Here is a 15,060-nt window from a genome sequence, read left to right on the forward strand (position 1 = left end):
TATACTTCTTTGAAAATGCTATGCCTGTCATTTTATGGGCCGTGGCAAGAGGCTGATATTCATGTAGTGGTGGAAGAAATGGGTCCATTGAAGGTTCTTTAGGGATCTTCTCCATACTGTGCTTTCATGACTGAAGAGATTGCACTCAGGGGGATCCCCCTGGAAGCATATCTTTAAGATTGGAGGCTTGGCAGAGGGGAGGGGGGGTAGGGGAATAGGCAGAATGGGGGGAGGGGATTAACAGGTACAAGCTTCCAGTTATAAGACACAGGATGCAATGTACAGCATAGGGAATATAGTTAATACAGCAAAAACTTTGTATGGTGACAGGTGTTCGCTAGATTTATTGTGATTACCTCGTAATATATCTAAATGTTGAATCACTATGTTGTACTCCTGAAACTAATATAATATTGTCTGTCAACTGCACTTCAAGAGCAAAATGCAAAGGTCTTTGTTTAAAAAAAAAATGATAGGCGGCTTGTCCTCTGCTGGGTGTTTACCCTGAACTATGAGGAAGAGGTTAAAGAACTCTGGACATCCTGGCGAGCGGAACTTAGTGCCCATTGTCCGTGCTGGCTCCAATTCCCAAGCAACTGGTATCTGAGCTTTCTCTCTCTCCACCGCCTGAGAAGAGAGCCACCCCTCACATCTCTGTGTAGTCAGATTGTCTTTAAAAGCAAACAAACCTCTGTTACTTTCATCAGCCTTGTCTATGGTCCACATGTAGCTCACTTTCCATCCTGATCTAAAATTCATAAAATAGATCAAACTTCTCACATATAACCCTTTTATTGAAGAATTTAATTTTCCCTTTATATAAGCTATTGGAACACAATTGCTTCTTGAACTGAATATATGGATCTCTAATCTTGTCAAAAAATTTAGGGGTGGCCTGATTATCTACTGATAACAACAGCTAAGTGTTGAGGTGGAGTCCATGCTATAGAATTCATTTCAGTGGGCAATGCTTGACAAGTTTAGGGACCAAAAAGGCATACCAGCTTTGCCATGGAATAGTTACACTTTGGCTTGGTCAGGAAGATGCTGGATTCAAAGAAAATAATCATCTGAACTGTCCAAAGTCTATGTTTGTACATTGTTAATGTATACTAGAGCCTATGTTTAAAGTGGCTGCATCCAGCCTCTCTATAAACACACACACACATTTCACAAATGAGCCATGTGAACACACATAAGCAGATAGAGCTGCTCAGGTGCTTAGTTTGCAAAGAGCAGGTCTATGGGAACCTAACCGGAGGAAGAAATAGAACACATACAGATTATTTCACCTGCTTTGTAAACTGTTTGTAGAGGAAGACCTTGGAAGGATTTATTTTCTGGGGGCAGTAGTGGTCTAGGGCTTAATTCCCCAAATTTGAGAACAGAAATTTCACCATGTGACTGTGGTAGTAGAAAGGCTACCCTATTTCAACCTTCCCCAGCTCCATCCCAATCTGGAAGGCCTCTGGACAGAATCTACTCCTCCAGTCCCACCGTGCTTCCCATTGGGCTAGAGTCATTCTAGCACATGTGGATTCTCTGGCTCTGTTGCCAAGTCTTGCATTAAAGATTAGAAACTAGTTTCCTTTCTCTGCTTCATCTGTCTGTAGGTTTTGTGAAAGGACCTGACAACTATCGTAGGAAGAGTCATAACCTAGGAGTCAGGAGACCTGGATCCGCCATGGGCTTGCTGTGTTGTCCTGGGAAAGTCACTTAGCATGTCTGAGACTTACCTGCCTCATCTTAAAAAAGTTAAAGGCCTGGAGGAGATCAGTGCTTCCTGAGTGCTAGTCCCGGTCTGGGGAACTTTGAGGAATATAAGTTCCTGGGCCTCACCCCCCAACAGCATCACATTTGGAGGTCCAGGCTAGTGTTCCACAGTCGAGTGCTTCAACAGAAGATTCTTAGGCACAGTGTTATTTGCGAAGCACTGGACTAGATTAGCTCTGAAGGCCTTTCCAGCTCTCTAATTCTGTTCTGTTTAAAGTGTGTGGAGGTTTTAATGAAAGGAAAATGGTATCAGAACATAATGGCCCAGGGTCAGGAGAAGGCAGAATAGATTTTTTCACTCTGACTTTTGACTGTTGTGTTATTTCAGACAGTCATATATTGTGCTTAACCTTCCTGAGTGGGTGTCAGAGGGCAAACACTCATGGCTAGGGTCGCCCTTGATATGTCAGCACCCTAGTTGCGTGAGGGTCCTGCTAGCTTGTAACTTTGTGAAAACACGCAGCTACCCGCATGGTAATTCTGCTTCCGTCATGTGATTCTGCACTGGCAGAAACCCCACGAAACAACATTAAGAATATTATTCGCATTGGATTAATGGAATAAAGCAGAAAGATTGGCACTGGGAGGAGGGGTTTTCCTCTAGAAGGTGGAAAGGAACGTTGACTGTGGCCTGGAGCTGGATTTATTGCTGGTTGAAGCTGAAGACTTCTCTTGAGGTCTCTCTCCCGTGAGATCTGAAATACTGAAGAACTTGGAATTATTATCTGAGTTTCTTCTGCTCTACATAAAATATGTGTAGATATCCTTAGAGCTGTTCGCGGTGCTCCTGCCAGGTGATATTAATATACGAGGACTGTTGGCAGGTAAATTCTTTTAGATACCGCAGGTATGTCCTTCCTCTTGCTCTGGATATTATTCTGGTTTTTGAATATGCATTCACCTCTCAGGCTGACATAAGCCTGAGTTCCTGGTAGCTACTGTTTCTATACCGGATCCTCTGACTATATGGAGCCCTAAGCTCTTGAGGCTAATCACTTAAATACATCTTCCCTAATCTTCTTTAGCGGGCGGTGAAGAAGAAAAAAACAAGAAGGAGCCAGGAGAGTTGAAGGGAAAGCATAACCTCTTGGGCTCCTGGTGTCCGTTTCTCCGTTGTTTGCAATCCATGCCAAGATGCCATCCTTCCTCGGTTTAAAGTGTCTGGGGAAACTGTGCAGCTCTGAGAAAAGCAGAATGTCCTCTTGTGAGAGAGCCAGCCCCACGGGCTCCTATAGAAGGAGGCTAGTCGTGGAGGATGTGAGCATCACTGGGACCCCCCTACCTGCTCACAGGCGGGCCACCATTACCCACTTGTTGTATCTGCATCCTGAGGCCTACTGCACCCTGGAGCACTTGTTTAGCTGCTTGGATCCTCCCGGTAAGTAAGGAGCCCAGTCTGCACACGGCTTTGTGTTTTATGATTGGCCTCTGAAGTACCATCTAAAGTCGTTCTTCCATGCTGCATTCCTCAAAAGAAACACTATCCCTTACACATAATTAACAGGGGGTTGGGTAGGGGGAAAGGAGACTGCAATCTGAGTGGAGCTATGGAGCTAAGTTCTGACGATATTTTCGTCCATGATTTTATAATCTCAGCAGCCAGTGTTTGCTCTTTCCAAACTAGGAAGTGTGATGAAAAGGAAAGATCTCTAGCCATACTTGCTGTTCCTTCATATGTTAAAGCGTGGATTGAAAAGATATATTCAAGGCAGGCTCTTGACAGTAGTAAAGAAGGACCTCTGGAAAGGTGAGATTTCTCAATTGTGTTCCCGCCTAGGGTGCGCTCATCTTGTGTGATATTTACAAAAGAAAAAGGAAAAAGAGTTGTAATATTTGGAGAACTGGTCGAGGCTTCTTTTCGGTGAAGCTCATTGGAACGTGGTCACCTGTCCATCTGTCCGGGAAAGAGAGGGAGAAAGCCCAGCCTGTGGGCAAGAGTGACCACACTGGGGCGTTTATACACTTTGAATGTATAATTAATGAAGATGATACTCAGCTGCTCGCTCCTTGTCCAAATCAGGCTAGAATCAGTACAGGAGGCAAAGGCTATTAGACATGGTCCCGGAAAAGGAGGAACATGAGCCAAAGGAGCCAGAAAGTCAGATAGCTGCTAATTCCTGGACAGCTCGGAGGAGGGCAGGGTTGGATTAAGGTGAGGTGAGGTAGGTGAGTTAACCTCCATGGGGGTCTTTCATTTTGCTTTTCGCAATTATTTTTTTAACAGCTTTTTTGAGGTAGAATTCATATACCATACAATTTACCCATTTAGAGTATATATGATTTTAGTTTATTCACTAATATATACTGATATGTGCCACCATCGTCGTCACGGTGATTTTTGGAATATTTTTTATTGTTTCAGAAAGAAACGCTGTACTGTTAGCTACTGCCAGGCTACCACCCTATCCTTCCAACCCCACCCTTAGTCTTGGGAAACCACTAACCTACACTCTGGCTCTACAGATTTCCCTGTTCTGGACATTTCATAGGAGTGGAATCATACACTATGTAGTCTTTTGTATCTGGCTTCTTTCACTTAGCTTGTTTTCCAGTACTTCATTCCCTGTTATGGCTACATAGGGTTGCCTTGTACGCTTACACCACATTTTGTTTATCTACTCAACGGTTGATGGACGTTTGGGTGGTTTTCACCTTTTTGGCTGTTATGAACAATGCCGCTATAACATTCACATACAAGTTTTTGTGTGGACATGTCTTTTCATTTCTCTTGGGTCTATCGATAGGAGAGAGGTTGGCAGGTCACATGGTGACTATGTTTAACCTTCTGAGAAGCTTCCAGACTGTTTTCCAAAGCACCTCACCACTTTAACACTCTCATGGACAGCATATGAATGTTACGGTTTCTCCACATCCTTGCCGGCTCTTGTTGTTATCTGACCTGTGATTCTGCCCGTCCCAGTGGGGATGAAGTGGAAGCTCACTGTGGCTATCCGGAGCTTTGACGGGGACGGGGAGGAGTGGCTGGCCGATCACCGCTAAGGCAGGATGGGGTGGGGAACCTGACAGCTCCTTGGTCCTCGCATTCCCCAACAGTCTCCACTTCATCCTTTTCGGGGGAGCCTGGAGTGGGCATGGAGAAGCCATGACATCTGCTCCCAGCCACCTTTTAAGTTACCCTACAACAACTGTCTTCAGAACCAGCTGACCACACCTACCTCTCAAGTGTCACGTTTCCATGCTGGTGGAAACCTAAATCCCTTTATTGAGGAGAAAAAGTTTTTTCCACAATTAGGGATAAAAACTAAACACAAGCACTGGGCATTATATGAAAACAATGAATCATAGAACACTACATCAAATACTAATGATGTACTGTATGGTGACTAACATAAAATAATAAAATTAAATTAAAAAAAAGTAAACACGCAGGTTTCTGCTGGAGCTAACACTTTCTTGTGAGTGCTTCCAATGAAAGAGATTCAAATCAGATGTTTTTGGACTGAGCTGTTGATGCTCGTGAAAGAGATAAGGTCTGCTGGTAGGAGAAGGCAGGAAGTCAAGGGGAGACCAGTAAACCGTGATTGAATGATGTCCAGTGTACTGGACAATGGCTTGTCAGTAGGTTCAATAACAAGAGAATAAACAGTATCAAAGAGAGCCCTGGCTAGAGGAAAGAGTAACCGTTATTGGGATCTCCATACCTCAGTGAAGACGGATAAGGAAATCTGGGGGATTAGTTTAGTGTGTGGCATTGGAGTTGGACGTTCCAGAATTTCAGTACCAGCTCTTCTACTTACTAAATGTGTTATTTGGGGGAAGTTAGTGTCTCTAAGTCACAGTTTCTCCAACCATAAGGTATGCAGAAGAATGCATACCTTCTATGATTGCTGTGAGCAGGTCCACCTCTAGGATATATGCATCCCCGGGCAAATATTTTTTTGTGGGGCCCCTGTGTATATGAACAGTTTGAGTCACCCAAAATCAATGTGTCAACAGCCTGATCTTGTTCCGTCATGGGAGAGAAATATCATGCCAACCTGAGGGAATGATCACTCACCAAAATCCCCTCCTTCCCCTCCTGGAATCGAGTCAGCTCCAGGGCCCTGAGATAATCCCATTGACAGGAGTGCTGGAGCTTCTCAGGGCATCTGGTCAACCCTCTGCACAGCATGGGAGAGACATAGAGGATCATCAGAGAGAGTTCCAAGGAGCAGGCTGCAGGGCCCCACCTACGCATCACTGCTGGCGCTAGCTGGTCCCAGGCACCAGAAGGGGACTTAGACATTTTTGCAGAAGGTATGGTTTAGGGCCAGGAGCCCAGCCGAAGGGTAATATCAATTATGAGGATTAAATGAGAACATGCCTATCAAAACGGTACGGTACAGGGGCACATGTGAGCATCCACTATATTTTAGCTATAATAGTAATACAATAACATAGTTTATTATTTTAAAAAATAATGATTTCTATTGTTTATCTTCCACTGCTGTGAAGCAATGAAGGCCCAGGCTTTGTGCCGCTGGGGCCCAGAACAATACAGGAAGTGGGATTCCTAGGAAGCCAGCATGTGTGCTCGGAGTATCCTGTTTGGGACAGGTGCTTGGAGGAAGTGTACCCTCCCGCAGCCATGCATGTTCCTGTACTAGCAAAGCCGAGTGCTCAGGAGCAGCTCCTGGCAGGATGCTCAGGGATATTTGGCAAAGGCCTCCTGCAGCTGCCAGAAAGACCTCAAGATGCTACAGCTTCCTGTTGTCGTCTGGTGCTCAACTCCTACTCTGAGTTGTGCAGGCCTCCATGCGTTTCAAAGTGTCCCTACACAGACCTTTCCTTTGTCGTGCTCAAAACAACCCTCGCAAGTTGATAAGGAAGGAACTATTTTCTCCTTTTAAGAACAGGAAGGGAATTGGCAAAAAGTGGGGACATGGCGACAAAGCCAGCATGGAAGCCAGTGCACAAAATAGCTTCTGCATGTGAATGTAATTCTGTCTCTGTGACGGCAGGACCATTCTAGAAGAACCGCTGTCGTTCACTGAGGGCCTGCTATGTCTCAGACATTGTGTCGACAGCTTTATAATTTTTCCCCCTTAAATATTCATAATAACTCAACAAAGGGAGGACTCCTTTTAGCCTCATTTTGTAGATAAAGAAACTAAGGCATAGGCTGCTACAAGAAACCTGCCAAAAGTCACATAGGTAGTGATTGGAAGAGCTAGATTTGGACTTGATGCCAGTTTGGCTCAATACTCAAGTTTAGGGTCTTACTCATGTTGCTGTATGGCCTCAGCCCTATGAGCAGAAGGACAGATCATCCCTGAGATCTGCTGAGCATTGGCACACTTATCATTTTTAAGTAGTAGGACTAATTGAGTACTCTAGCAACTCAAATTTGAAGACTCTCATAAGATAAGTTGTTTTCCCCAAGGAAATGAGCAAACATTTCTTTTCCCTGGTTCACAAACACAAGCTATCTGTATGGGGTTTTCTCTTGGCTTTACTGTAGGAACTTAGATAAATTTTTGAACCTGGGTTTCTTTCTGTCTCTGAGCTGTTATGACTAGTGAAAACAAAAGAGAATATTTAGGGCAAGTATCTTCATGACAAACAAACCAGGAGAGACTGGCACTGTTATCAAACACCCAAAGGATATCTGGAAAAGGTTCAGTGATTACGTTGTCAGCTGAGTCCAAATCCCAAAGCAGAGCGTTCGGGACTGGAGACCAGGGACCAAAGTAGACTTGGCAGTCCCCTCCCTAGAAAAATAATTCATATCCCTGAAGATAGGTGTTTTTGCTTTGGTTCAAGCACCTGCTGTGTCCTCCTTATTATGTTTAGTACACCCCTAGGGACTGTCTTCACTTGGGGTGGTCTCCCCAAGATTCAAATACTCAGATTTACCACATGACTGAGGGAACCTCATGGGTGTTTGTGCATTGTTGATTCTTAAAGTGGTATCAATCTGTTTTCAAACTGACCATAACACATAACACTATGGTTCTATAACTTTCCTTTTCGTGTCCCCTCCTCACCTTATTCACTGTCACTAATCCCAACCCCACAGACAGACTTGTATGGCAAAGGGCCAGGGGAAGGGCTTTGATATTGAGGGACTTTGTTGTCTCATTCAAAGAGCTATTCTTCAGGACTCTGTGGAGCTTTTCTATCGAATCTTCCTGGTGGTATTGAGATGCTATGTTGGCAAAATGTTTTTAATACTTTGCAAACCTCAGATTCAGTTGTAAAGACCCTCCCTTAAATTTGAGAGAAGTGTTTGATCTGACCACGAAAAACAACGTATCCCGAGAGATACTGCAAGAAAGAACGTCTGGTTCCTCCCTTCAGCCCCGCTGTCCTGACTAGAGGCTTAGACGCGTGTCTGTCCTGAACACAAAGTAGTAACAGGAATCTGGGCTCGGGAGGGGCTGGCCTCAGTTTCTCCAGCATGCTGGAATCAAAAGCTTTGACTTTTATTCTACTGGGGATGGAAATGATGGGCGGTGGACAGTTTCCTCCTGAGTCTTGGGAAGGCACCGGAGGAGACAAATGAGAGATTTCATCTGTGTGGTAAAGCTTTAGATCATTCGCATTTTTTTTTTCATTCACAGTTAGCAGTGACCCCTGTTAGCTTCCCAAGGCTCCCTCTTCCATTAGTTTAATCATGTTTCCCAGAATCATAGTTTCAAGCTCTTGACGGTCAGGCCCTGCCTTTCTATCGCGTCCTACTGTTAACCCCCAAACGCCCACATCAGACTTCTTTGTCACAGATATTTGAAGGCCCCTTTCCCCATGGGTCTCTCTCTGCAGGTACTGTTCCGCTGCCTGGCATAGGCTTCCTGCTTCCTCTGACTCTTAGGCAGGATTCAGTTTAAGCTTTTCCTCCTCTCGGCAGGCTTACCTTCCTTCTCACCTCATCCTCCTCTGTGCTTCCACGGCATCCTGGCCATATTTCTGTTAGAGTTGCCCATTCCTAAGCCTCTCTTCTAATGCGCTGTGAGTTCCTCTCTCAGGGTGTGGAGAGAGCTGCATTCGTATTTTTTTTTAAAGATTTTATTTATTTATTTGACAGAGAGAGACACAGCGAGAGAGGGAACACAAGCAGGGGGAGTGGGAGAGGGAGAAGCAGGCTTCCCGCAGAACAAGGAGCCTGATGAGGCGCTCGATCCCAGGATCCTGGGATCATGACCTGAGCCTGAAGCAGACGCTTAACGACTGAGCCACCCAGGTGCCCCCGCATTCGTATTTTTATTTGATTCTAGTACCTGGCTTGGAAAAGCCTGTGAGTGTGCAAGTAAATGAATGAATGAATGTTTGCAGAAATCAGATCACTGTGTTAGAACACAAAGGGAATAAAATTGCCCCCCTGCCTTCCAGTAACTGAGGCTGGGTGAGGCTGGGTGAGGCTGCGTGGTACAGTGGCTGTGAGTGTCAGGCTATGGGGTCAGACTGCCCTGCCAAGTTCAAAGTCCAGCACCACTCCTTGTTAGCTGTGTGACCTGGACGCGTTACTTAATATCTCTGAGCCTTGGTTTTATCACATGTCGAACATGGGTGATACAGTAATATTATGAGGACTAAAAGAAAATATAGAAGAAGAAAATATACCAGCATTTAGTGTAGGTCAGAGTAGGTTCTCAGTCATTGTGACCCCCCCATTTCTGCTTCTCTCCACCCCCAAAGTGGGAGAAGCCAAATAAATGGTTAGGTAATAAATACCATTAGTTTTCAAGGAAGGAAAGGTAACTTAGCAAGAGAAATTAGGATTTGAGCTGGAAAACAGAGAAGGTATCGAGAAAATACAAACAGAAGGGAAATATCTCAATAATATGAAAATAAAAAGAAAAAAATAGAAGACATTTTTCACTTGGTTTCCTTGCCTGACCCTGCTTAGTCCACCCTTGTGATTTTGTTTCTTTGCTATTTATTTATTTGGATCCAGGAATGTGGACAAGTAACTATTTTCAAAGGAAATGTTCCCGTCTAATTTACTTCCTTGAGTAACTAAAAATGCTGAAATGCTCCACTAGTTTTAATTATATATGCTTGAAAACTAATCTTATTTAGTTGGTTAAGCATCTGACACTTGGTTTCAGCTCAGGTGGTGATCTCAGGGTTATGAGATGGAGCCCCACCTCAGGCTCCATGCTTAGTGCAGAGTCGGCTTGAGATTCTCTCTCCTTCTTTCTGCCCCTCCCACTTGTGCATTCTCTCTCCCCCCCCCAAAATAAATAAATAGATCTTTAAAAAAAACTAATCTTATTTAAAGTCAGAGGGTAAGGCAGTCTATTTAAATGTATTGTCTGGCATTGTTTTTATCGTGGCTTTTAAAAAAATGTGTTTTTTAATCTAGCTTTAAAAAGATTTTTTTTTGATGTAGTGTTCCATGATTCATTGTTTGTGTATAACACCCAGTGCTCCACGCAGAACGTGCCCTCTTTAATACCCATCACCAGGCTAACCCATCCTCCCACTCCCCTCCCCTCTAGAATGCTTAGTTTGTTTTTCAGAGCCCATCGTCTCTCATGGTTCGTCTCCCCCTCCGATTTCCCCCCCTTCATTCTTCCCCTCCTGCTGTCTTCTTCTTCTTCTTCTTCTTCTTTTTTAAATATATATTGTATTATTTGTTTCAGAGGTACAGATCTGTGATTCAACAGTCTTAAAAAAGGTTCTTACTAAGAGTGGGCTACCTTCACAGAAACCCCTAATTTAGCATCATTTGATCCTAATGATTGTGGAGTATGGCCCTGGGCTCGGGACTATAGACTCCTGTTAACTGAGTGAGTCGGACATGAGTCTGGAATGGCCTTGGGATGCAAGACAAAGGCTGCCAGTGGGAAGGTAGCATAGTGTGTGTGCTATTCCTTAGGATGTAGTGGCAGCCAGGAGGGCGAGGACCCCTTTCTCAGCCTTCGGAAGGCCCCACACCCAGAATGCATTCGAGGAATCCTTTGCAGAGTCAGAATTCATGGGCCCTTCAAATTTAAATATGCTAGAACTCCAGAGGGACTATGGTATGCCTTAGAATTCTAGATGTTTCTTAAAGGGAGAAATAAAGCCTTGATATCAACACCCTCCTAAGGGAGTGGGAGATCGAGGCTCAGAGAAGTAAAATGACTTTCCCAGGGTCCGTCACATCATTTAGAAGTGAGAAAAATTTGGCTTCTTTCTCCCCCATTAATATTGCAGAAGAGAAGATCAAAGTGTTTTCAAATAATGTTTTTAGTTAGCTTGAGATTCAGCTCAGGTGAAACGTTGCTGGGAAGCCTCTCCAGACTTCCCCTCTTTGGGGGCCCTTCCTGTACCACACAATTGCTGATTCATGGATGGACATAAGTGTCTACATGTCTCCCCCTACCAGGTAGTAAGGTTTCTGTGAGCAGGAACATGGCCCTGTTTCTCCAGCATGTAACGCAGTGCTTGATAAAAGAAGGCACTTCATACATTTTAAAAATTCAGACATAATTCACATGCCATAAAAACATACCATTTTAAAATGTACAATTCTGTGGCTTGTTTGGTATATTCACAGGGTTGTATAGCCATCATTTCTGTCTGTCTAATCCCAGCGCATTTTTATCACCCCTAAAACAACCCTGTGTCCATTGGCAGTCACGCCCTGTTATCAGCACTCGCCCCCCCCCCCCCCCAGCCCCTGGCAGCTACCCGTCTACTTTCTGTCTCTGTCTATGGATTTGCCCCTTCTGGAATTTCGTAGCACTGGAATCCTACAACATGTGGCCTTTTGTGTCTGGCTTCTTTCACTGCGCTTAGTATTTTCACAGTTCATCAGTGTCATAGCGCGTGTCCGTACCTCATTCCTTTTTATGGTCAAACAATATTTCATGGTATTGGATAGACCACGTTTTGGTTATGTATTTATTGAATGATGGACATTTGAGTTGTTTCTGCTTTTGGGGCATTATGAATCTGCTATGAACATGGGAGTACAAGTTTTTGTATGGACATATGTTTTCAATTCCCTTGGGTAAGTACCTAGGAGTGGGATTGCTGGGTCATATGGTCACTCTATGTTTAACTTGTTGAGGAACTGCCAAGCCATTTTCCCCAGTGACTGCACTATTTTGCATTAAAATAGCACTTAATACAATTCTAAATTAAGTCAAAGCTCTTCTGCAAAAGTGGAATAACCAGTTTTCACTAAAATAAAAAATCCCATATGGATCTTCATGTCTGTTTATATCCTGTCTCTTGGCCCTAAATATCCCTATTACTTAAAGGTCTGCAAACATGTACGGGAAGGTAGGACCTTTACTCTGAGATAGTAATTGGCTGGTTTCCTTATTATGCTGCAGGTGCCCCCCAGTTTTGTTTGGTTGCTGTTTAGAGATCTTTCCTCACCCAAGTTCGGTAGCCAGAGATAGCAACTGAAATGAATCAGAGGACATCAGAAATGATGACTCACAGGGCTCAGAAAAATCCGGCTCACAGAGGTCTGCGTGCGGCCCAGCGGAGAGGGAGAATTCTCATGACAGAAAATGTGTCCCCACGGGAAAAAGATAAGCTTGGGAAGAAGAGCCAAATACTTGGAGCTTCCACCACTCACCCTCCCCGCTTTCTGTCCATCACCGCTCAGATCATTTTGTAAGGTCATTTTTGACATCACCAGAATATTCCAGGGTGCCTAACATTTGCTCCTCCTGTGGGACAATTCCCAGTTCTGTTTCATATCACCCTTTTCCCTGAAGTGCTATCATGTGATTCTAGTAAGTAGCTGGATACGTTCATCTGTTATCTTTCTGTCGGGCAGGAGCTGTCCTTGAAGGGTACAGTCAAACTCTGTAATCACTTGGGAGTCAGCCCTGCTGCCTGATTGTTTAGGTCATCAATAGGTCCAGGATTATCCTTGATGAAAATACCATGTGATGTTAATTTGTTTAGTAATACTTCAACTGAGCTTGCCCTAACGTAGATCATGGTAAATTCGTTTACCTTTAAGACTTTAGAGAGGATACAAGCAGCTGGTTCTAACACATGTTTGGTTAGCTTCTCTGTCTATGTACCAGGAGTGGTCTAGATCATTTTCTGTCTGGGCAGCTGGTGAGAAGTGGTGAGCCCAATGCAGCAAGCTTTCCTTCCCTCAAACCTTTATGGCATTTTCTCAGTATTTCTGATTCCAACCCCCCACTACCTCTTTAGCCTGATTTACTATTCGCCGTACTCAAATGTAAGCTCACCGAGGGCTTCCTTGATCTCTAGACCACTTTCAGCTTCTCAGCGGTGATGTTATGCATATTGTAGATGCTCAGTGAATATTTGTTGGCATAATTAATGAGTCAACTGTAATTTATTTCTCTTCACGATACCCTGATTTTTGCCCACTTTGCTTTCAGTTGCGTGATGCTATGGCTTACTGCCATTCTTGTGGCTTTAGTGCTCTTTCCTGTATGTAAACGTAATAGCCAGCGAAGCATACTGGTAAAGGCTTAGCACTCTTACTGTATTTTATTCAGGAAGGGAAAAACTATATTGTGTAATTCAGATCCAAACCAAGAACAATTTAAGTTCTAAATATTTCTCTTCCTGTCCTCCCTCTAATCTTCCCAAACCCTAACAAATCCAATACCTATGCAGAGTGTTTTCTATCTTGCTGGGGACTGGTGAGGAGGGAGGAAGGATACCTTCTCTACCTCTTCAGAAACACAGCCAACTTGACACATGGCATCTTGTAGTACCAGCACAGTCTCTGGTTGGATTGTAGAAATGTTCGTCTCATGGATATATGTAAATACAATAGGATGTCATTATAAAATGACTCATTGCCATAGAACTTGATAAATGTTATAAATCACATCCTTCCCCCTAAAACAGAATGCAGGCTAATGGACATTTGGGGTCCTATTTGTTTATGAGGCAGTTGTTAGTTCTCACCCCTGTTCCCAGAGTTAATCCAAGTAGGTTCATTTACATATTCTAAAGGAAGAAGCGCATTAGCACACTGTGTGTGCATACAAATTCCATTATGTTTGTACAGTAAAATGATCCAACGAATCATTGATTCTCTTGAGAAAAAAAAGTATATTATATCTGATGAGCACATTTGGTTACTTCAGAGTATTCTATTTAGAATCTGTCTCTGATTTTCAAGTAAAGGACTGTTTGAAAGTGATCAGAGGAGGAGCACCTGGGTGGCTTAGTCGTTAAGCGTCTGCCTTCGGCTCAGGTCATGATCCCAGGGTCCTGGGATCGAGCCCTACATCGGGCTCCCTGCTCAGCAGAGAGCCTGCTTCTCCCTCTCCCACTCCCCCTGCTTGTGTTCCCTCTCTCGCTGTGTCTGTCTCTGTCGAATAACTAAATAAAATCTTTAAAAAAATAGTGATCAGAGGATTGAGACCAATTTTTCTGTTGTATCATAAAAATATGGATAACTTAGATTCTCTTTTGTTTTGAACTCCCCCAAAAGCAGACCCTGAGACAAGGATTTGAGGGCAAGTTACTTATTTAGAGGGTAATCGCAGAAAACACTGGTAGGGGAGTAAAGCTAATAAAAGGTGAATTATCAAACTAGTTACCAGTGTGGGAAACCCAAACTGAACTACTTGGGAACTGGGGGAGATGAGGTAGAATATGCCTCAGAGATATCCCAGCTGGGGCATTGATCTACCCACCACCTCCCCATCTGTCATTGCCTGAAAGCAGCTTCTAGTTACATTAACTCACCCATCGCGATGTTTCTAGTAACCAGGTTTGAATTGTAGAAGTGAATGCCAAGGAGATATGAGCCAACAACAGAGGGGAGAATGGATAGTCTAAGAACATAAAGAAGTTTCAAAGGAACCCAGGCAATGCTGAACAGCCAGGCCTCCGGAAGTATAAAATTCCAGTCCCTTCCAGGAGCATCGGTTCAGTTTTAGGGAATATCCTATTCTCCTGCCTCTCAGTTGGCTTCCTCTGACACTCTACCCCTCAGAATTTTGGTATCCACATGGCTCTGCGAGGTGGGACCCTGGCCTGGCCTTACTTGACCTTTTAATACAGGGACCCACCACGGACTGGGACTTTTCTCTCTGTCTCTTAGTTCAGATTCCCAAAAGTGAAAACCTAGTTGGCCCAGCCCATTTTTTCAAGGCAGAATATAAATTGTAAGTGTTTGGCCAGCTGATGCATGGGTTTCCCAATCCCCCCACCCCCCTTCCAGTGTCTACTAATGATCCAGGCAGCCATGGCCAAGGCGAGCAGTCATATGGCTTAGTGCCTATGCAAAAGGGGGAGAATGGGAACAGAAGAGGGATGGATGGGGCAGGGTCCCCCAAGGCATATGGTTACATCTGGACAAGACTCTGTGTTGATACATGAAAGTCTTGTCATGAGGAA

General features: G+C 44.0%; 1 protein-coding gene across 12 annotated transcripts in view; it reads left to right on the forward strand.

The window, feature by feature from the left end:
* Window positions 1-15,060, forward strand: part of ABLIM1 (actin binding LIM protein 1) — a 300,260-nt gene that overhangs the window by 102,541 nt on the left and 182,659 nt on the right. For 10 of the 12 annotated variants that reach the window (XM_073904161.1, XM_073904159.1, XM_073904160.1 and 7 more), the window contains exon 1: window positions 2,893-3,151. The exons of the other annotated variants lie outside the window; for them this stretch is intronic. In XM_073904161.1, coding sequence (XP_073760262.1) covers window positions 2,908-3,151 — 244 coding nt within the window. In that variant the 5' untranslated portion in view covers window positions 2,893-2,907. Of the gene's footprint in view, window positions 1-2,892; window positions 3,152-15,060 lie in introns of those variants that run through there. 12 annotated transcript variants of the gene reach the window in all.

Source organism: Callorhinus ursinus, unplaced genomic scaffold (genome assembly GCF_003265705.2).
Source record: "Callorhinus ursinus isolate GAN/ISIS: 27379988/994484 unplaced genomic scaffold, GSC_fseal_2.0 scaffold20, whole genome shotgun sequence".
NCBI classification, from domain to species: Eukaryota; Metazoa; Chordata; class Mammalia; order Carnivora; family Otariidae; genus Callorhinus; species Callorhinus ursinus.